The sequence below is a fragment of the Mastigoproctus giganteus genome, chromosome 8 (assembly GCF_048544385.1).
Source record: "Mastigoproctus giganteus isolate SK-2022 chromosome 8, ASM4854438v1, whole genome shotgun sequence".
Lineage (NCBI taxonomy): Eukaryota > Metazoa > Arthropoda > Arachnida > Uropygi > Thelyphonidae > Mastigoproctus > Mastigoproctus giganteus.
The window spans coordinates 54,600,986-54,625,715 of NC_143582.1; the positions used below are offsets into that span (position 1 = coordinate 54,600,986).

The following is a 24,730-nucleotide window of genomic DNA, read 5'->3' on the forward strand; positions in this document are numbered from 1 at the left end:
AAGTAAAGGACATTCTTATCAAAACTAAAGAACTAAAATGGTCTTGGGCAGGACACACAGCTCGAAGACATTATGACAGATGGACTAAGAAAATAACAGAATGGTACCCAAGAGGAGCTAGAAGAAAACCTGGAAGACAACAGCGGAGATGGATAGATGAAATTCATGAGTTTGTGGGTAGTAAATGGATGGCCATTGCACAAAACAGAAGGAACTGGAAAGTTTCTGGAGAGGCCTTCATCCTGCAGTGGATTAAAGATGCCTGATGATGATGATGATCTGAGATTTATACTTGAAGAAATGTTACAATCTTGGTTTGATGGTATTCTGTTGCAACTCATTAATTCATATGGTTCCAATGTGACGGTTACTACCGAATGTTAGATAATGACTACATCTTCTGTGACAGCATGGTGGCTTTGCTGCCTGTTGCTCGTTTGGAGAGGTCTGGGTTTGAGTCTTGTCATATACTGGAGGAATTGTTAAAGGCCTCTTCTGTCAGGGATGTAGTTAGCCAATCTCAGATGGAGGGAGTGGGGTCCCCCCCCCCTGTGAGCTATTACAAGTTTTTCAACCTGCGCAACATTTAAATTGTTCCATGGACACACACTTGTACAGGCATAATACAGAATAGCACAATATGGTCTAATTTGCTGATGCACCTAAACACCAAAAACAACTTTTGGTTACATAACTGCTTCCATAACCTATAGATTGGCTTCAGAGGTCCTGTTCCAACCTTGATCAAGTAGGATTTTTTCCCCTGTAGAAACATATTAAAGTATTGGTATATGAAACTGCTCCTGATGTATCCACAATAAAGATATGCATAAGAAATGTGTGTTAGGATGTTGATCATGCTATGCTTCAGATTCTAAGGGGAAATATAAAGAAACATATTCAAAATATCTATTTTCTGTAATGGGAAACAATCTAAACACTATCAAAAATAAAATTTCCTGTATTCAACATTGACTGCTTTCATAGCCATTATGAGACATAAACATTTCATTGTCAGATTACTATTATTATATACAGGAACTCCCCAACTTACGTAAGGGTTGCGTTCTGTGGAACACTACGTAAGTCGAAAATTTCCACAATGCTTGTGCAGCACTCACAGCTGTGCTCACTGAATTGATTGAATCAAAAAAGAAATGTTCGACGAACATGTAAATAGAATTATTTATTATATTTATTCAATATTTTATCTCATGCACAGGAAAAATTACAGAAGAATGCAATTTAGAAAAATTTCAAAATTATTAAATTACAAAAAAAGAGAGGAGACAGGCATAATGTCAGTAAGTTAAGTTTTACCTCTCGAGCATCATTCCCAGAATCGATGTCTTCAGCTGATAAGTACGCCGCTGCGGAGGTTGAGGGCTGTGGAGATTTAAGGGTCGGCCACTCAAAGTTACGAAAGAACATATTAATGGATGACTGGATGGTGGCGTTTTTCTTTTCATCGTAGATTTCTTTGTAGCAAGCAAGCATATCATTCACCCCTCTGTTAACTTTTAAGAATCGTTCACTGTCAGGATCCATCTTCTCAAACCTTGCCATTGCCATCTCTCTGGTGATGAAGCATCTCGGCTCCTCATTTGGTTCATCTTGAACTTCGTCAGCATTTTCTTCTTTCATTATCGCTGCCTGCAAGTCGATAAGTTCTTTGTTAGATAATTCCTTCTCTTCCTCCTCTGTTAATTCCTTCACCTTTTGGTTACATAACTGCTTCCATAACCTATAGATTGGCTTCTTTGGCAACAACCTCCAACTGTAGCAGCTCTGCAACCTTTACAATCTTATCTGTAACCTCTTCGTATGAGTTGTAATTTTCAAACCCTTCGAAGCCTTTTACGTATCATAGGCATATTTTCTTTCATGCACCATTTAAACAACTTTTAGTAATTTCCGCCCAGGCATTATTAATGTTTAAGATGGCGTGGTAAATATTGTAGGATTCCCTCTTGACGTAAAATTTTTCTCATTGTCTACTGCAGAGAATGCCTGAGCAAATGTGCGGAAATAGTATGCTTTTAAATTCCAAATAACACCCTGATCCATAGGTTGGATGAGTGAAGTCGTGTTTGGTGCTAGAAATATGACTCACGTTCGAATTGAAATCTAGATGCGTAAGATGTCCAGGAGCATTATGTAATAGAAGCAAAATCTTGAAAGGAATATCATTGTCTTTACAATATTTTTCAACCTTGGAAATGAAGCAGCATTTAAACCAATCCTCAAACAGATATATTGTTATCCATGCTCTCTGGTTTGATCGGAAATGCACGAGTAGGGTGGCATTATTGATGCTCTTAAATGCACAAGGATTTCCAGAATGGTACACAAGCAATGGTTTTAATCTGTAATCTCCCGCTGCATTAGCCCCATGCAAGAGCATGGCCCTATCTTTTGACGCCTTGAAACCTGGCATTGTATTTTCCTCTTTGGCAATGTATGATCGATCCGGCATTTTATTCTAATACAGAGCAGTCTCATCAACGTTAAAAATTTGCTGTGTTGAATAGCCGCCTTCATCAATAATTTTTTCCAACACAAAATTTCTCTGCAGCTGCAGAATTGGCACTGGAGACTTCACCGCATACTTTAATGTTGTAGAAACCAGCGTGATACTTGAACCTGTTGCTTGCCATGAACTTGGCTTGGGGGTCGCCATACTTATCCTTAATATCTTCATAAATACTTCTTGCATTTGCTTGAATGGTCATTAGACTTAGCGGTACTTGCTTCTGAATCTGATTTTTCATCCATATTATTAACAGTTGTTCCATTTTCGATATAGCACCTGAACGCTGTTTTGTGATTACTGTTGATCTTAAATGCGCTGATCCTTTGACATGTTCTTTTATACTTGCACATGTGCACTGTCCTTTAAAATAGTATTCACTGTTGAAGCAGCGAGACCTAATTCCCTTGCAATAGATGACAAACTTTGTTCTGCTTCATACTTCTTAATCATTTTCATCTTCATTTCTAAATCAATTTTGTTTCATTTCCTGGCATTGCCAGCACTTGCACTTTCTGTTGGTCCCTTTCCCTCCATCATTGTAATATGTAAATAGGAATGAAGAGAAGTTTCTGTTTTTTATATGATTGAAGATTTCAGTGAAGGGGAACACATTTCACCATAATATCGTAATGTAAAAACGCACCGAATTCCAGTTATCGGGATTATCGCAAATGCAATAAGATCGAATTTACTGCCCATTTATAATAAACTGGAAAGTGCAAATTGTTTTTATTGTTTTTTTTGGTCATGACCTCCAGAAACATGCTTTAGAAAAATATCACAAAAGCTTTCAAAATTGATTCTTATAACAGAACATATGATAATGATGAAAGGGTAGTGCAATTTCCATTATAAATATGATCTTTTAGAGAGATAAATAAATAAGCTTAGTAATATAGCGAAATTTTCAACTTCCAATTACTTGGAACAAATTAAAAAAAAAAAAAAATGTGTTATTGGGTTCACATTACGATATTTTCACATACCTCCATTTATTCCTATGGGGTGCAAAATACGGTTCCACGATTTTTTTTGTTTGCACCGGCCGGCAAAAACTTATGTAAAGTCAAATTTCTGTAAGTCGGGGAGTTCCTGTACTATGGAATACTGTGATAGTATCCTGTATGTAATCATTGTATAAGTAATTACTATACAGAAATAAACTTGTAAATTTATTAAAATACTTACTAAATTCATTATTTGCTAATAAATATATATAAATAAATATTATTTTCATTCTTGCAGTTATCTATTTTTGCTTTTAGTAGCCTAAATAATAAATGAACGTGATTTATTAATGGAATTGCCTCTCCCCCCCCCAAAAAAAACACCCGTAAATACAGTAGGCCCTCAATTTAACGGACTAATTGGGGAAGGAGTGTGCGCTGTTGCCGAAAATCCTTTAAATCAAATGTATTTTAAAAACATATATTAATAACGAACTTACAATGTACAGGATGTATTAAAATGTTATTATAATGTATAAGTATGATTAAAATATTATTATAATGTACATTGAGTAATTTATACACGCCACTAAAACATTTGTTAAAAATATAAAAATAAATTTATGACAGGAACCAAACTTTATTTTAATTAAACACGCCAAAAACTATACAATGTAACTAATGGAGTGTTTCCACCACTTTTTTTTTTTTTTTTTCTCTTAAAACTCACAAAGATGTTTTCAATGTGAACATTAGTTTTTTCATTTAAATCCATTTTGGAGGAAGAAAATACTTAAATTCTTAAACTCCATTGAATAAAAAACATACAAAATAATGTTAAAAAAGATGCATAATATTCAATATTACAAAGGGTACTAGGAAAGTTTTGCAATATGACGCAACAATGACTCACAGGAAGCTGCTTGTTGCTGCATGTTGAGACATGTTCATACGTGCATAGTAGCCGCCGCGCCAAGTCAATGGGCTCAGTTATTCATTAGTAGTGAGAGTGTAAAGTGCTTGCGATGGCATCGTGGTCACGAAATGAGATAAGGACAGTTTTGCGGTATAATTTCGTGCGTGGTTTAACCATAGACCAGTGCTTAGAAGAAATGACTCTTGCACTAGATGATGATTGTCCACATCGTACAACGATATTCAGGTGGTATAGAGAATTCCAAAGGGGAAATTTCACTCTTGAGGATTCTGAGAGGCCGGGAAGGCCACGAACGTCAGTTACGGAGGAAAACGTTACTGCTGTGAGGAAAATGCTTGACGAAAACAGGCGAGTGACCTACCAACAGATAGAGGATACTTTGGGCCTAAATGCACCAGCAATTTGTTCGATTCTGCAAGATCATTTGCACATGAAGAAACTTTGTTCTCTCTGGGTGCCGCATCAACTGACTGAAGAGCAGATGACACGACGTGTGACTTGGTGCCGGGAGATGTTAAAAAAGTTTGATAAGGGACAATCTTGGTATGTGAACAACATCGTGACAGGTGACGAGACTTGGCTGTACTATTACGATCTGCCGACCAAGGCTCAAAACAAAGTTTGGGTCTTTGATGATGACGACACACCCGTAATTGTCAGAAAATCCCGATCTGTAAAGAAGAAAATGATAGCTGTATTTTTCAAATCGAGTGGAATTGTGGAACGTGTCGTTTTGGACACGCAGAAGACAAGTCACAGCTAAGTGGTATACTGAACAATGCCTGCCTAAAGTCATTGGATCTATGAAGAACCTGCGGCCAAAGTCAAGAATGGACACCTGGTACCTCCATCACGATAATGCTGCAGCTCACCGCGCCAAAGCCTGGACCGAATATTTGACCACGACAGGACTGAAACTTCTCAAGCACCCTTCCTACAGACCAGACCTTGCTCCCTGCGACTTTGCACTGTTCCCGCATGTGAAAATGAAGCTAAAAGGGAGGCAGTTTTCCAGTGATGAGGACCTTCTACGGGCTTGGGACAACGAGTGTGCTTTACTCCCTAGTGAAACTTGGCAGAACTGGTTTAAAGATTGGTTTCGGAGGATGGAGAGGTGTATTAAATGTAGAGGAAATTACTTTGAAAAAATTAAATAAACAAAGCTGTATTGCAAAACTTTCCTAGTACCCTTTGTAATATTAACTTAATTGAAAGAATCTAAATTTTCTGTCAGAAACGACTGTTATATGGAGGGAGAGATATTAGTTCCTTGCTGGTAGAGAGTTTGGTGAAACAGGTCCAGTTGATTAGCATGATGAAGTGGCCTTGAAGAAATCATCAAGCTTCAGTTGCCTTACACCTCGGTGCTGCTTCCTTATTACTGTAGATCGAAATTCTCTAAAATGTTCATAATAAGGAAGCACATCAGGGTCTGATGATGATTCAATATAATGTATGATGTTATCTATAGGCTGTCTTATATCAGACAGTTGAGGATGAGGTGCAGCTGATTCTTTGTCATCATCATCGTCCTCTTGTTCTCCATGAAGAACATTTTCTGCAATCTCTCCCTCAGAAAAAATTTTGATAGCTCGGATCGCCTCTATCATTTTCTAGCCACAGTTTCACATCATTCTCAGTTGCATTTTTGTTGCTGGCCCTCAGAAGAGTGTTCCAAAAATTAGATGCCTCAACTTCCTCAAATTCCATTTCAGGTTCTACGTTGTACAACAACTTCTTCCAAGCATTGGCCAAGGTAGTAATGTTCATATCTTTCCACGCAGCTGATAAGTTGAAGATCGCAGATCTGATGTTGTATGCATGTAAATTTTGGAGTGTTCTGGTGCCTCTTGTATTTTCTGTTTCTTCCAAAACAACCATCATCTCTTCCGAATACTTCTTATACAACCTCTTACATGCAACGATTACACCCTGATCCATCGGCTGTATCAGTGAAGTAGTGTTTGAAGGCCAAAAAACACATTTACATCTCCCATCCCTGCTAACTAAACTCTAATTTAGTCACACATCAGACAGCACATTTGTCTGATGTGTGATGCTATCAGATATAAACAGGTTCTAAATTTTTCCTTTAGGACAGAAATTTTTTGTCCGTTAAATCCAAAATCTGGTAAATCGAGGGCCTACTGTATTGGCTTAACAAGAATGTGAATTTTTTTGTGTTAATATTCTGCCATACATAGCAGAATATTAATGCAAATTTAAGTTTAAGAAAAAGAAAGTAGCTTTTAGCTGGTATTTAAGAATGCATATAATTGGAAAAATTGAGTAGATCAACAAGAATGTACATTTACACAATGGCAATGTTTATGGATAGGTGTGATTTAGGTTTCGTGTGAACAATTTAGGTTTCGTGTGAAAAGTGACTAGATTACAATATATCCAAGCAAAAAATTTTTACTCTTGGAACTTAAATTACTCCTTTATTAACCCAGATTGAGCATAATTTAATACCTAGATTAGGAAATAAGGTGTGTTTTTTTTTTTTTTTTTTTATAGTAGCATTAGTAACTAAGGTCATATTGCTCCGGGGATATGCGGTGGTCATTTCCTGACTTCCTCCACATTTTGTGGTCATGGGCTCGAACCCCAGTCTAATCAAGAAGTGTGTGCTACACACTGCTGCTTCTACCCACCTAGCTACAGAGGTGCCAGGAAATAAGGCATGCAGAGGGATTGTGTGGTGACACTTTCACAAAAGAGAAGCAAATTTTAAGTTTTTAGATGACGAATGTGAACGCTGTATTGATCTAGGCTAAGGCCGAATGAACAGCTATGTTTTAAGACAATTTTTATTGATGGAAATTTGTTCTTAAAAAGACTGGTCTCTCTCTGTGTGTGCATGTAGTTTTTTTTTTTTTTTTTTTGTGTATATGGACAAGGAGTTGCCCCAGTAATAGGTTTGCACAGTTATAGGCTAGCAGGAATGGTAAGGCAGCTCAAATTCCTGGTTATAGGCACTCATGGGTAATGTATTTTAGTGTAACAATGGGCTATTGATGTGCTCATAGTAGAATCGATACAGAGGCTAATTAAGGAGAAATTGTTCTGCAAATTGCCAGTCTATAGGAAAAGAACCTTTTAGAAGAATGGAAATTCATGCTACTGTGATAAATCACCTTGGAAACTATAAGTAGAAATTTTCTCTGTTTCACATATGTGCCCATTCTTACCTGATTCTAGTGCCAGTTTCTATGTCTTAAAAATAGGCATTAAGTTTTCTACTGTGTATTGTGTTAATATTGAGAGCTTTGGGAACTAAGTAAAATAACAGAACTTAGCAGGATGCAAAAGTTCTGTTATTTTACTTCACTTTATGTCAATGAACTCTATTTCCAGTGTGCTATTGAATGTGTTGTAACATGTATATCTTGTCTTAATACAGATCTCAATACTGTTGAGATCCTCTTATTCAAGAGATAACTGTATTGAGACAACCATTGACTATGTTTAGTATTTTTTGTTTCACTCTACTGTTTGCAAAAATTTGATAACCCTCAGCCGGGAACATCAACAGTCTGATATCAGAGGTCCATATTCACTGAGCACTTAGGAGACTACTATTAACTTATAAAAAATTATATTAAGTAGCACACTGGTTTATAGTGTAGGATGCACCTCCACAAAATTTATGTGCACCTGCCAATAATTGAGCAAACAAACCATGTACAAGAAGAAAAATCCTTACACCAAAACATTTGCAGATTTCTCTCATTTGAACATTGGCATTACGTTAAAACGTCATGTTCAGTATTTCATTATCTGCATGTTATTACATTCTTAATGCTTATGCAGGTACTTGATTAACTGTTCTCAGTAATTATTATTATCCTTCCAATATTAATAGACATTTCCCTAGTAATCTGGTACCATGATTATGTACATAATATTTTTTTTGTTCCAAAAAAATGGTTTGTAAAAAGGTAACAAACTTATGGCGGATGTTCAACACAGTTTGCTCCTTAGAAGCAGCTTTTCTGATTTATTGAGGTTAAGTTATTTTTACCAGATAAATCAGGGTTTGGAAGGGATCTGAAAATAGCTTTTAGACTAAACAAAGGACGGGGAACTACTCTGTCACTGACAAAACCACAATTGATTAGGCAAATTTTAAAGTTAGAAATCTTGAAATTTTACTTCTAAACTTTATATTGATTTTAATTCGTCTCAAAAATTCATGAGAAATATAGTAAGCAGTCTCTAAAAAAAATCTCACAAATCAAAACTAAACTTAACAGCAATTGCACGTAAGTGAAATACCATGGATATGTGCATGCATGCTCTGTCCCTGTTCTACATAGTTTTTAGAGAGTTGTGTGAACAATATATAAAACATTCACTTTAAAGATAAATGTTTATTTCCTTTTGGAAAATTCTTTTAATAATATTATTATATTCATTAGTTATACATTTTGTATATTTTTGCAGATGGGGCAGCTAGAGCTGGAGCATCATTTTTTAATGAACTCAGGAATGCAGTGTTTGCAAAAGTGGCACATAATTCTATCAGAAGAGTAGCAAAAAATGTTTTTCTCCACCTCCATAACCTTGATCTCAGTTTTCATCTGTCAAGGCAAACTGGTGCTTTATCTAAGGCAATTGATAGAGGAACAAGGTGAGTGATGTGTGCACAAAGAATAGAGATGGCAGAACTGGGAAGTAGGATTAGGGACATTATGTAAATGTGTTCCCCACCCACACTAAAAAATTTAGAAATAAGTTTGTCAAATTGCTCAAAATATAAATAAAATATAAAGGGTGTTTGAAAAGTTCATGGCCTGAGTCTGAAAAGGTAGTGGTGCAGTGTTAAAATTTTCTGTACTTAATCTATAACACTTCAAATAGTAACACACATGAAGTTTCACACAGCTTTAGTAACAGCTTTTTTTTAATTACAGGTCTTGAAGTCAACGTGTTGTGTGAAAAAGGAAAGATGGAGAAAATCAGTCACCATGGATTCATTCATTATTTGGGAAAAAAGGGACTAATGCAAAATGTGTATGGTTACAGCATTGGGGAAGGATGCCCCTTCCTATTCTATGGTTCAGAAGTGGGCAGCAGAATTTAAACAAAGGAGAGAGAGCCTGGAAAATGATCCATGCTCTGGAAGACCTACAACGTCCATCATTCCAGAAGTTGTTGACATTGTGCATGATCTGGTGATGAGGAATTGAAGGGTGACAGTTTAGTATTTTGCCAGCATCTTGGACATCTCATTGAACATGTGTATGACATAATACAGGTTCTCACTATGAAAAAGGTGTTAGGTAGTTTCCAAAGTTGCATATCAAGAACATACAAGAGTTGCAAGTCGTATATTTGCTTTGTTTTCAAGCAGATCCAGCAAATTTACTTGCAAAATTAACCGTGGATGACATGGGGGGCCATAACATTCAGCTACAGACAAAGGAGCAGTCCAAACCATGGAAATGCAGTTCTTCTCCCCTTTCTTTGGAGGGGGCCAAGTTGATTCCCTCTGCTCTCAAGGCAATGGCATTGGATGGGATGCTGATGGGTGTGATTAGTGGATTACCTTCAGAAAGGCCAGACAGTCATGGGGGCCTATTACACAGACTTCGTGAGGCATTTGCATGAAAACATCAGTGACAAACACCAAGGAAAACTCAATAAAGGAGTCTTGTTCCACCAGGACAATGCTTCTGCTCACAAGTTTGTTATTGCCATGCACTGCATAAGTGTGTCTTTGAAATCTTGGACCATTCCTTGTATTCACTAGATCTAGCACCATAGACTTTTGCCTATTTCCTGATTTGAAAAAATACTTGTTTGGCAGCTGTTTGCTGCAGTGGATGCATTTGTGGAGCCCCAAGAGGAAGCTTTTCACAGCTGGAATCAACATGTGGCAAAAGTTTATTGACTCCAAAGGTGACTGTTGAAAAGTAAGATTTTGCTAGACTCCTCATAAACCCTTCATACTCAAGCCACAAACTTTTCAGATGATCTCATAACAAAAAGATGTTTCAATTTTCATGTGTGTATTAAAGATGTATGAAATATAATTAATTTCTCTGTATTTCTGAGAATTTATTAATATGTCAGATCTTTTGTATACTTCAGTAAAAAAAATTTTTGCAAAATTCTTTAATTTCCAATCTGGGGTCAAGATGTCATACTCCATAATTTTCATAATACAGCAGGCCCTCGTTATAACGTGGTTCGCTTTACACTGATTTGCTATAACGCTGTTCTTATATTATAACCTGTATCTGACTATAACGCTGTCACAAATCACTGTAACGCTCTTTTACAGATTGCATTTTTGGCATATTTAATGAAATCGTTTGATTTGATGGAGTTGATAGCTTGAAAATGAAAAGCAAAACAGTATTAAAACGTTTCCCACGCCAACTTGAGAAATTTTCCTACGCTCAGTGAAATTTTTCGCACGCTAATTTAATTTTGGTACAGTGACTTGTTACATAGTTCCGAGATTAACATTTTAAAAAATCATCAAGTATATTGCTTGTAATATTTGCATTATATGCATTTACCTGAAGTCTAGTCTTCACTCAGTACAGTATTAGACATTGTGCATAACGGACAATTTACTCGAACATTGTATCATATTTTAATTCTAGTTCTATATTGATTACTACTGTTTTGTATTTTATGTAATTCCTAGCATCCTCAGCTTTATTTAGGGTCTGTGTGCCCTTGTGTGTGAGAAATGTGTATATAAAATTAATGCAACCTATGCAGTTACATTTTCGAAGAGTTAATAATGGCGGATAAGAATGAAAAAGCAATGTCTGGATGCATTACAAAGACTACAAATGTAAGTAAAAGACTGAATTTGAAAATTAAATTAGACGTTTTGAAGTGAATCGATTCCTGTCAATGACAAACGAATGTGTGATATAATTTAGGACTGGCAGTTTAACTGTAAGAACAATTATAAAAAATAAAGAATTAATTTTAGCAGCGGGAATGACAGCTGTTCCGCTGCAAGTAACTAGGGCTAGGCCGGCTATTAGGACTGAAATAGAAAGACTTTACCTAATTTTATTGAAGATAACATCCAATGCAGAATTCAGTTAAGTTAAATATTATAAAAAAAAAAAAAGAGAGAGAGAGAGAGAGAGAGAGAGAGAGAGAGAGAGAATAGCCTACATGATGATCTGAAGAAAGTTCATCAAAAAAAAAGAAAAAGTGGTACCATTTAAAACTAGTAAGGGCTGGTTGAATAGGTTTAAAATCCAGGGAGAAGCCACAAGTGCAGATCAAGGTGCCGAAACTTTCAAAAAAGAACTTGTTAAAATTATTGAAGAGGGGTATTATGTGTTATACTTCTCAACAAGTTTTTAACATAGATGAAGCAGGACTTTTTTGGAAATGAATGCCTAAAAGAAGTTTCATATTGAAAGAAGAAAAAAACATGCCAGGTTTCAAAGCGGCGAAGGATTGGTTGACTCTATTGCTGGGTGGTAACACTGCAGGGGATTTAAAATTACAATCCCTTTTAGTTTACCAGGGAGGGGGCCAAAGTACAACCCAAAATCCACACATTTTTCATGATTAAATTCATCAATTAAATTAAATCAATTAAAATCAATTTAGACCAATTAAATTCATGATTTTAATTGGATTTTTAAGTTTAATTTTGATACGTAAGTAGTTACCACATAATTATATACGTATGTAATGCAGAATATTTTATATGTACAAATATTTGAATATTAAATATTTTGACCGACATTGTGCATCTTTTCACTACCATTTATTATTGATTAGGAAATATCCTATGGCACTGACCGCAACTCACAAATACATATGGTAATGCGGTGCTCACTTAGCACTCTGTTCAGCGTTAAGGTGGGGTCACCTGTAATAACAGTAGAACATTTCTCAATTTACTAAAAACCTAAACTTAAATTCTTTTGGATTTGGGGAGGAAAGGGATATCAGTTTCATAGTTTTCTTAGAGGGTAGCAGTTGCTGGCAGCCAGTATAGAAATGGCTGTCAGTCCATCATTAACTAATACATAAAAAAAAAAAAAAAAAAAAAGAGGCAATACTTAAATCTGACTTGGGTCAGAATCAGATTTTAGTGAAAGTTATACTTTATGTAGTATAAAACGTTATTTATAGAAAGTGAATTCAATTATATAGCTCTCTCCAGTGCACAATGATAATAATAATTAAATCAAACACATCTGTATATGTGAATAGTTAATATTAGGAGTTGCAAATGATGCAAGAAAGCAAGCATCTACAGCATCAGGCAAAAAAAAAAAAAAAAAAAAAAAACACCATGTCACCTACCCATCCCCTCCAATAGGTTGTCTAGTTCTTCCTTTAATTTATTAAAACTATCCACTTCTGTAACAATGGTAGATTTCTGGGAAGTGTACTGCAGGAATACAAATGGAGATGACCATACCCCACCATCAGAGTTGTTTACTTCCATCGTCTGCTATTTACTATGTTCAAAAAAACCTGCTAAGAAGGATCAGTCAGCTGCCAGTCCTGTACCTGTGCCTTTTAATGCTCTACTGGTAATCACTTCCCTATGATATCTCTTCTGACTGCAAAAAGACCCTGTCACTCACCAAGGATATCTCAGTGGAAGTTAGATAAGACCTACTGGAATGATTTCAGACATCAGGCACAGTTTCATATCTCCAGAGTAAGCCAGGAGCCCATCATTGATGCAGTTATACACATTTCAAAAGGTATTGTGCACACCGCAGCAGATGCAATCCTGAAACTACACAGTTTCTACCATTTCACATTGGTGGAATTCAGAATGCACAGTGACCAGAAATGTGCAAAACAAGGCATGTGGAATGTTCCACCACAGAGAATTTAATACTCTTGAAATGTGCATGTGCCAAAGCACTCTGCATCTGATATTAGAGCCAAAGGGAATCTTGGATCCATTTTACCTCCTCCATTAACCCAGGCTGCTAGTTCAAAAGTAGGCTTGGATAAGATTCGGAAAATAAATAAAAAATATTTACCATGCCCTTCAGTGATGCTAGAGCACATTGGATGTCCAATTGCAGATCCATCTGAAGTTAAAAATACTCTACGGGAAAAATTTGCAAAAATTTCTACAATAACATCACTCCCCTTAGCATTCTTAGCCTTAAAAGAAAAAAGCGAGAAACGTTTATCAAACTTCTCTTCAAAATGGCTTGAACTATACAACACGTTAAGTGTAGCACTCATTCTCTTACAAGCAAGAACTGTGGGGCAAGTGACATCAACTATGAAATGTTAAACTACCTTTCAAGACAATCTTAGTATCACCTAGTTTTATTTAATATGATCTTTCTTGGCAGAGAATTTCCCGATTCCTGAAGGAAGGCAATCATCCTTGCTTTCCCAAAAGCTGTTAGTGCAAGCTACTGAAAAGAATGGTTAATGCTTGTTTCATATGATATTTGGAAACAAACAGTCTGCTTTCCAGGATGTAGTGGAGCTTCCGAAGAAACTGACCCATTTTGGATCATTTAATCGGACATGAAATATACATTCGTGATGCTTTTATTAAATCCGAGCATCTGATAGCAGTTTTCTTTGATATAGAAAAAGTGTATGACACAGCTTGGCGATTTCCATATTGCAAGACCTCCTAAATCCTGGGCTTAGTGGTAACCTTCCTGTTTTTGATTAAAAACTTTCTAATTGCCAATTTCGAGTTTGTATAGGATCCATACTCTTTTCAGTGTTTCCTCCAAGAAGAGGAAGTTCCACAAGGATCCATTCTAAATGTCACGTTGTTTGCAATCATAATAAATTCTATCACAGAACAACTTCCACCAGTGTTAAAATATGCCCTATATGTTGATGATTTTGCAATATTTTGCCATTCATGTGGCCATTGAAAGGCAACTGCAAAAAGAAATTGATCATCTCACATTTTGGTCATTGGCTAATAGGTTCAGATTTTTGTCGCATAAGACCATTTGTGTACCTTTTTGTTGTAAACGTAATTTTCATCCTGACCCAGAATTAAGGCTTGGGCAAAACAACGTCACAATGGTAGCTGGCTGAAATCTAATTCTTGGGACTTATTTTTGGCAAGAAATTGACATTTCTGTTACATATTTCTCAGTGAAGGACAAGATGTGTCAAAGGGCTTAATGCACCTTGCAGTGCACCTTTTCTTTGTGCCTTTCATCAACTTCATGGGATACAGATTGCTGTACCTTACTCCATCTCTACTGGGCCCTTGTCCATTCTAAACTCAATTATGGTTCCCAAGTTTTATGCTTCTGCTAGTGATAGTGCATTTTGATGGTCAGACCCAATCCATCGCTAGGTCATCTGCACTGCCACTGGAGCATTCCATACATCTCTTGTCCAAAAGCGTCTATGTTGAAGAAAACAAAGCATCTATTTTTCCTGTGTGATCACTCCATGTGGACATCAGTCTGGGCCATGATGGGAAAATCTCTACGACACCCATTGTATACTGCCAACCAACCTTTTGGTATTTGAAACCAAGGGATGTTAATTAAACTAAACATGAAGGTAGACAATGTTGCCCAGTCACCAAGGTAATTTCTTCATCCCTGTCTTGCCCATCTTCCAGCTTGTGATGTCTCCCTGAAAATCTTTGACAAAGGTTACACACCACCAGCTTGTCTACCAGCAACTCTTTGCGTTACATCAAGTGCAATATTCTGCCTTCCTGCCAATCGGTACAGATGGTGCGAAGTCAGAATCGCACATGGAGTCAGATGTCATTCTCCCATACACAAAACAGTATTCAACAAGATTCTGCAAGAGGCTAACATATATACTGCAGAGTAGCGTGCCATAGAAATAGCCCTTGATCACATTAAAGATAGTGATTACCAAAGGCATATGATGTATACTGATTTGTCAAGAATGTTACAGGCTCTATTATCCATGAGGTATAACCTGTATTCGGCAGATAGTTTTTCTCTTGCTGTATCAGAATATGACATTCACTTCTGCTGGATTGCGAGCCAAGTTGGGATCATGGGAAATGAATTAGCTGATACTGCTGCAAAATAGCCATTTCCCTGGATAACCATCACCTGTCAATCCCTTATACAGACTATAGGCAATTAATATGCACCAAACTATGTTCTCAATGACAAGTTGCTTGGCATGAACAGGCTACAAATAAATTACATCAGATTAAGCCTTGATTAAGCTAATCAAGCAATGGCAGTCCAGTCTATGCAGGGTCCAAAGAGAGGAAGTTGTTCTTGCTTGGCTCCATGTAGTTTGCAGTCATCCAATATACTCATTTCAGTTGAGGGCAAATGACACACAGCATTAGTAGAGGCATATGATGCAAGAAAGCAAGCTTATATAGCATCAGCAAAAAAAACCTTTCCATTTCACCCACCCACCCACCCACCCACCCATTCATTCACTACAATTGTTTGTAGTGAATGAAGTAATTTAGTAATTTCCGCCCAGGCCTTATTAATGTTTAAGATGGCGTGGTAAATATTGTAAGATTTCCAAAAGTCTCTTAACGTAAAATTTTTCTCATCGTCTACTGCAGACAATGCCTGAGCAAATGTGCATAAATAGTATGCTTTTAAATTCGAAATACTGTATTTCTTTGATTCTAAGATGCACTTTTTTCCCCCTATAAACGTCTCTAAAAACGGGGGTGTGTCTTAGAATCGATGGAGTCTTAAAATCGCAGTTTTTTTTTTTTTTTTTTTTTAATTTTCCAGCACTGTGCACAACACCACACGTTTTGTTTTTACGTGGAAACCCCGCCTCCAAGTTATCGCATTCTTCAATTCCATTGGAGAATAAAGTGTCATGGGTGATTTCACGTGCTTTCGAAATGTGAAGCCACCGTTATTTCATTATAGTGGGGCTCACTCAGCGAAAACTAGGATGTTTTGTTTGTATCTTCGAAAGTATGTAAGAAGTGGAGTTACTGTATTTCGTTAATTTTGATCCCTTACTGCACATTAAAATGTCAAAAAGATTGCACTACAAAGCTGCATTGAAACGAAAAGTTAGTGTATGCAAAAGAACATGGAAATAGAACTGCAGGTTGGCATTTTGACATTAGTGAAGTAAATGTTCGTCATTGGAGAAATGATCGCAATTCCATATTTTCATGCAAAGCAACAACCAAGTGTTTTACAGGGCCTAAGAATGGAAGATTTCCACAAGTCGATGAAGCTGTAATACGTTTTGTAATAGAGACACACGCAAAAGGATTACCCATCACTCGACAAGCCATGCAATTGAAAGCCATGCAATTAAAAGTTAGTGTATGCAAAAGAACATGGAAATAGAACTGCAGGTTGGCATTTTGACATTAGTGAAGTAAATGTTCGTCATTGGAGAAATTATCGCAATTCCATATTTTCATGCAAAGCAACAACCAAGTGTTTTACAGGGCCTAAGAATGGAAGATTTCCACAAGTCGATGAAGCTGTAATACGTTTTGTAATAGAGACACGCGCAAAAGGATTACCCATCACTCGACAAGCCATGCAATTGAAAGCCAGAGAAATTTCCAAGTCCCTCGGAATAGAGAAAATAATTTTTAAAGACTTATGCGTCGTAGTGGATTATCGTTAAGGTGCCAAACATCTATTTGTCAAAAAATTCCTGCAGACTTTCAACAGAAGCTGATTAACTTTCAGCAACAGGTGATGAAATTAAGGGAAAAAAGAAACTGAGTTTAGTCAAATTGGAAATGCTGATGAAACCCCAGTCTTCTTCGATATGCCTCGAAATTACACAGTCAATGCTAAAGGTGCTAAAGAAATCAAGATTATAAGCACGGGCTCTGAAAAGCAGTGTATCACTGTGATGCTATGCATCACCGCTGATGGTTGAAAGTTGCCACCATATTTAATTTTAAATAGAAAAACCATACCGAAGAATGAAATTTTCCCCAAAGATGTCATTGTGCGTGCACAAAAAAATGAATGGATGTCGGCAGAGCTTATGAAAGACTGGCTAAATGTTGTATGGAATAGACATCCTGGAAGTCTTCATAACCCACTTAGCATGCTAGTACTTGTTGCATTTCGTGGACATTTGTCCAAACGCGTCAAAAATAAAATCGTGCAAAAACGTGGTGACTTGGTTGTGATTCCTGGTGGCATGACTAGCCAACTGCAGCCACCCAATGTTTCAGTCAACAAACCATTTAAGGATTACTTGAGAAAGGAATATGAATCCTGGCTGTTGACTGACAACCTTTAGCTGACACCTTCCAGAAAAATTAAGAAAGTGCCAGCATCAAAATTGGCAGAATGGGTATCAGCAGCTTGGAATCTGATCCCAGAAAGAATAGTAAAGCACTTATTTAAAAAATGTTGCATCACCAACGCTCTTGATGTCTCAGAAGATGATATATTATGGGATAATGAAGATAACGACGGCTCAGAAGAATCTGACCCTGAATGTGAAGTAGACTCTGATATTGATTCAGATGCAGATATCAATCCGAGAAGATTCAGGAGGAAGTAATGAACAACATACCTACTGATAAATACCGGTACTATTATTGTTAGTAAATTGAATTCTATTATAATAAAAATATTTCTTAGATTTATTTTAGTGTTTTATTTTATTTATATTTTTTCCTTAGAATCAAAGCTTTTTTTCTGAAATCAAGGTGCGTCTTACAATCGATGGCATCTTAGAATCAAATAAATACTGTAACACCCTGATCCATAGGTTGGATGAGTGAAGTCGTGTTTGGCGGTAGAAATATGACTCATGTTCGAAATGAAATCATCTAGATGCATAGGATGTCCAGGAGCATTATGTAATAGAAGCAAATTCTTGAAAGGAACATTGTTGTCTTTACAACATTTTTCAACCTCGGGAATGAAGCAGCATTAAAACCAATCCTGAGAGAGAGATATAGTTATCCATGCTCTCTGGTTCGATCGGAAATGCACGGGTAGGGTGGCTTTATTGATGCCCTTAAATGCACGAGGATTTCCAGAATGGTACACAAGCAGTGATTTTAATCTGTAATTTCCTGCTGCATTAGCCCCAAGCAAGTGCGTGGCCCTATCTTTTGACTCCTTGAAACCTGGCAATGTATGTTTAATCCAGCATTTTTTTCCAATACAGGGCAATCTCGTCAATGTTAAAAATTTGCTGCGTTGAATAGCTGCCTTCATCATTAATTTCTTCCAAAGTAACACAAAATTTCTCTGCGGAATCGGTACCGGCGACTTCACCACATACTTTAACATTGTGGAAACCAGTGCGATGCTTGAACCTATTGAACCACCCATTGCTTGTCACGAACGTGGGCTGGGGTTTGCCATAACGTTTGCCATACTTATCCTTAATATCTTTATAAATACTTGTTGCGTTTGCTTTTGCTGGTCATTAGACTCAGAGGCACTCGCTTCTGAATCTGATTTTCCATCCACATTATTAACAGCTGTTCCATCTTCGATATAGCACCTGAAAGCTGTTTTGTGATCACTGTTATTGATCTTAAGTGCGTTGATCCTTTGACATGTTCTTTTATACGTGCACTGTTCTTTAAAATAGTATTCACTGTTGAAGCAGCGAGACCTAATTCCCTTGCAAAGATGACAAACTTTGTCCTGCTTCATACTTCTCAATCATTTTCATCTTCATTTCTAATTCAATTTTGTTTTGTTTCCTGACACTGTCACCACTTATACTTTCCCTTCACCATTGTAATAAGTAAATAGGAATGAAGAGAAGATTCTGAAAATTTGTTTTTTATATGATTGAAGATTTTAGTGAAAGGGAACACATTTCGCCATAATAGCATAAAACCCACACAATTGCAGTTATCAGTATTATTGCAAATGCAATAAGATAGAGTTTACTACCCGTTAATAATTAGATGCACTAACAGAAAAGCCCAATAAACAAGAAAGTGCATATTGTTTTTTTTTTTGGTTGTGACCTCTAGAAACGTTCTGTAGAAACATATCATAAAGTTGTTCAAAATTGTTTCTTATAACAGGAACATATGATGAGGATGAAAGTGTAGTGCAATTTCCATTATAAAAATGACATTTTAGAGAGATAAACAGCTTAGTTATATAACCAAATTTTCAACTTCCAAAGGACTTGGAACAAATTATAAAAAAATAAAAAATAAATAAATAATAAAAAAATAATGTTAGGGTTCACATTACGATATTTTCATGATACCTCCATTTATTCCTACGGGATGCAAAATACATTTCCGCGATTTTTTTAAGTTTGCACCGGCCAGCAAAAACTTACTTAAAGTCGAATTTCCGTAAGTCAAGTATTACTTAAGCCGGGGGTTTCCTGTATTTGTAATGATACTGTATGCAGTACATTAGCAAATTTTCATCATAGCTCCATTCAGTTTCATTATAATAATATTTACAAGTACTGTAGTTGGTTTGGCAGTCTTTTTGAATTAGATGAAGTGTTCAGATTTTGAATTTCATTGTAAATGTATTTCAATTAATCCATACTAAAATGCATTTAAAACCCTATATCATTGGTTGGGAAACTCTCTAACAAGTCCAAAATACTCGCATTTCAAATAATATACCAATTTAATGAAAATATACAATATTACACTGATATTTCATAATGTGTTATGAGTAGTAATACCTCATACCACACTAAATGGCCTGAGTTACTTTTTTCATTAGTTCCAAACACCTCAACCCAATTCACAGCATTCATCTACTCCAACGAAAATTCTTCGTTATCCAAATTTTGGAAAACATTTAAATATTATGTTTTTTGATGGGATATTCTCTCTAAGTGGACTTTTTTTGAATACTTTCAAATATGCTTTGTCAAATAATGTCTCATGCATTAATCAGTTTCTCCCCCTTTCCAGCTTACATCCTAACACATTTATAATAAACACAGTAACTTTTTTTTTTTTTTTTTTTTTTATAATACCCCATATATCCTTAAAAAAATGATATGGACATTTTCTTATTTTTTATATTTATTTAATTTTTTTTTTCTATGAAAAAAAAAGTAACCACCTTGTAGTTTGCTTAAAGAAGATTATGAATGTTTAATTAATTTATTTATTTATCTTTTATAACTTTCTTTTCAAAGGGGAATCAATTTTGTTTTGTCAGCACTGGTATTCAATATTGTACCAACAGTATTTGAAGTTGCACTTGTCAGTGGCATATTGGTAAGTATTTTCAATTAAATGTAGAGAAAATAGCATAATTAAAAATACCTTATAATGCAATATTTTGTCTGAAATTGAAATGTTAAATTTATATATATCAGTTTCTAAAAGTATTGGAACATTAAGAAAATTAAAAATTGGTTTATATAGACTTCCAAACAGCTTTGTCACTTGCTCTCTAGGTTGAAGTGATAACAGCAGATGATCTCATCTGCTGTTATCACCTTGTGCAGAACCTCACCATTTTCAGTAACAACCCATTGCAGCTCCTGACAAACCTCCTTGTGAACTTGTTGTTCAGGTGTGATTAGTTTTGAACCCATCATGCACAAACAAGTGTCATATGCAAATAGTCAGGGAGAATACCATGCATGCTTCCTACTTATATTCTCAGCATCTCTGCCATTTGTCTTACTATTGTTATACACTTATTATACAGTGATCTTCTCTCACAATTACACAAGCAGATTGATAATTACACAAGCATATTAATCATGATTGTGCATTGCTATGTGATGCAGCTTGGTTTGGTATTAAAATCTGCAGCTTAGATAGAAATAGCAAGCAGTATGGTTGTTCATGAAAAATTATGATCATTCTTTATTGACTAGCCATCATAGTTGTCATGGAATACTTCCCATCAATTTATGGTAAGTATTGATAATGTTCTCCTCCTTTCGGCAGAACAACTTTAACTGGGCAAGTGATGATGTTTCGTATACATTTTTTTTTTGACACTGGGCATTGTCATATACTCTAAATTTGCAGTGATGTTGAAAAAAAGCAGCATTAGTGAAGACATCACACCTTGTGGAAGGTTTTGTTGTTATTTGGTTTTTAGGAGCATTAGCAACTAAGGCCATATTGCTCATGGGATATGTGGTGGTCATTCCCTGACCTTTCCCCATCCTCCGTATTTGGTGGGCATGGGCTTGAACCCCGGTCTAATCAAGAAGCGTGTGCTATGCACTGCTTCTCCTGCCCACCTGGCTACGGAGGCGCATTGGAAGGTTCTATCTACAAAAATTAGTCCAACACCATTGGACGCCATTTCACATGGGAGTGGCAATCAAGATTGCCACTCCCATGTGAAAATTCAATTAGTGATCCTTATCACGACGGATTATGCTAAATTAAATGGTGTCAAAAAGTAAAAATGGTGCCCTTTTAAAGATCCTTCAGATTGACATTTATACCCAAGTTCTTCCATCTGATGATAACAGCAAAACTAGAATTCATTTCTTCAGAGAAGTAATGGATTTCAATCAATCTATGCAAATGTAATATGTGTATTCCACTTGCTATTCATTTGGATAGGTTTGGATTGAAATCCTGTTGGAGAGCAGAGGAAATAAAGGTTTTCTCCATGAGCTATTTCTGAATTTCAGCCAGCACAGCATGCAGATCAGCCCATGAATGCATGATAAAGACAATATGGTAGAATTCTCTATGTGAAATTTATATTTACTTATTTGGAATGAACTTAAAAAAAAAATAAAAGGTAAAAGATTTGTAAGACTTCTGTTATTAAAGTTAAAAAAATTAAAAACTAAGAAAAGACAGAAATCAAAAGATGGTTGTGAATATATGCCATTCTGCAATTCTGCCCAGACACGATAGGAGGGAGTATATGATGAGAGCCTTGTCGATCAGTTCAGCCCTGGAAAGATTGTGCAAGGCTCAAGGGGTAGAATTTTTTTCAGCCTGGACTGTACTTGTTAACAGGAGAGACTGCTTCTACAGGGATGGGATACACTTAAATAGAAAGGGTGCAAGAATATTTGGTGATGCTATCGAGGCAGTGTTAGGTGAGTCGGAAAACTACTAGCTTGGGGGGGGAGACAAAGACTAATAGATTAACGGTAGCCACCGTCAGAGGTGAAAGAGATTCTTGCACTGCTTCTATTGGAATGAGCAAAAGCCTGAAAAACAAGATGCAGGATATTTCAGAGACTGCTGGGAGTCATTGCGGTACAAGTAAACACATGGGTTGTGTTAGGGTAGCTAAGAATAGAAACAGGTGCATGTATACTTGCGTGTACACCAATGCTAGGAGTTTAGTAAATAAATTTGATGAATTTGAGGTATTGCTCAAAACATCAAAGGCAGATATTGTTGGGATTTCTGAGATGTGGTGTCACACAGATATAAGGAATGCAGAACTGGAATTTGGGGAGTACGTCTACAGAAAGGATAGGAAGGGAGGAGGGGTTATGCTATTAGTTAAGAAACACATAAAATCCAAGCAAGTGAAGCCAGTGGACATCGCTGGACAGTGCAGTGTCGAGTCAGTTTGGTGTGACATAAGCATTGGGAGATCAAAATTGAGAGTAGGAGTGAGCTATAGGCCTAATGACTCTGATGAGTAGAAAAAGAAACTGTACAGGGAAATAGAGTGGGCCAGTAAATCAGAGAGTCTTATAATGGGGGATTTTAATTTCCCAGATATTGACTGGAATTTGGGGGCTGGTCACTCACACACTAGCAAGGCTTTTGTGGATTTATTGGATGATTGTTTTCTACGTCAGCATGTTCGGGAGGCAACTAGAGGGAGTAATACTCTTGATTTGATTATCAGTAGTGATTCTTCATGCATTAAGAATCTGCAGATAAATGAAACACTAGGTGGCAGTGATCACAGTGTGCTGAAGTGGGATTTTCTCAAAGAGGTAACTACCATTGGGGTAAAGGGAAGGGTTATTGCTTTCGTAAAGGCGACTACGATGGACTGAGACAGTATTTAAATTCTATACAGTGGGACCAACTGATGATGTTACCAACAGCAAATTCAAAATGGGAACCATTCAAAGAACTTATCTTGGAAGCTACTAGGCTTTACGTACCAACTAAGAAATATTGTTCAAGGTTTAGGCCTAAATGGATGTCAGATGAACTAATGAGACATGGCAGAGAAGAAAAATGCATGGTATACATACAAATTAACACGTGACACAGAAGCCTATGATAGATACAAGTTACAAAGGAGGTTAGGCAGGCGAAGGCAGATTACGAGAAATCTTTGGCAAGGGATGCAAAGAAAAACAGCAAAGAGTTCTTTACTTATGTAAACTCTAGAAGGAAGGGGATGAATCAGATTGGTCCACTTGATATCGATGGGTCAACTGTTGATCCTGCTCAGGTAGCTAACAAACTACATGAATATTTTGCATCAACATTCACACATGAGGAGTTATTCAGCGAGGGGAATGCCAGAGGTGTATTCAACTCTGGCATTCCCCTCGCTAGAGAATTCAGCTAGAGAATCTTGTAATAACTGAGAGTAAAGTCGAGGAGAAATGTGTTGAAGATAAACACAAGAAAGGCACCTGGGGTGGATGGGATCTATCCAGTTATATTAAAGGAGGCAGCAAAGGAAGTAAGCAAACCCTTAGCCATAATTATGAGAGCTTCCTTGGACTCATGGGAGGTACCCACAGACTGGAGATGTGCAAATGTGACCCCAATTCACAATGGAGGGTCAAAGGCTGACACAAGTAATTACAGACCTGTGAGTTTAACTTCTTTTCCAGGAAAATTAATGGAGGCACTGGTTAAAGAAGCACTGCAGGATCATGGAGACAAGACTTCAGTTATAGGTCGGACACAGCATGGTTTTGTTAAGGGGAAGTCTTGCCTGACCAATTTGATTGGATACTATGATGCAGTCACAAAAGAACTAGATGCAGGGAATAACTTTGATAATATATACTTGAATCTTAGAAAGGCTTTTGATACTGTTGCACATGGAAGACTGCTGCTGCACAAATTGGAGCAATGTGGCATTGGAGGCAAATTGTTGCTATGGATAAAGGGGTGGTTGAGGGGGAGAAGACAGAGAGCGGTAATCAATGGACACTGCTCGTCATGGACTAATGTTATTAGTGGAGTCCCTCAGGGTTCAGTGTTAGATCCATTATTGTTTTCTGTATTTATAAATGATATTGATGATGGTATATCAAGCTTAATGTCCAAGTTTGCAGACGATACGAAGGTTGGCAGGGTTGTCAAGGACACTACTGACACTATGCTGCTGCAACAGGATCTGGAAAGGTTGAGCAGATGGGTTGAGAGGTGGCAAATGAAGTTTAACATTGACAAATGTAAAGTACTACATATGGGTAACAGCAACCCAGAGCAATGTATCAACTCTGTGGTACTACACT

At 36.7% G+C, this 24,730-nt stretch overlaps 1 protein-coding gene across 1 annotated transcript in view; it reads left to right on the plus strand.

The window, feature by feature from the left end:
• The window catches only part of ABCB7 (ATP binding cassette subfamily B member 7), a 226,022-nt gene that overhangs the window by 93,842 nt on the left and 107,450 nt on the right, over window positions 1–24,730 (plus strand). Inside the window, exons 5-6 of the mRNA XM_090379365.1 lie at window positions 8,867–9,053; window positions 20,486–20,567. Coding sequence (XP_090235491.1) covers window positions 8,867–9,053; window positions 20,486–20,567 — 269 coding nt within the window. The remainder of the gene's footprint in view (window positions 1–8,866; window positions 9,054–20,485; window positions 20,568–24,730) is intronic.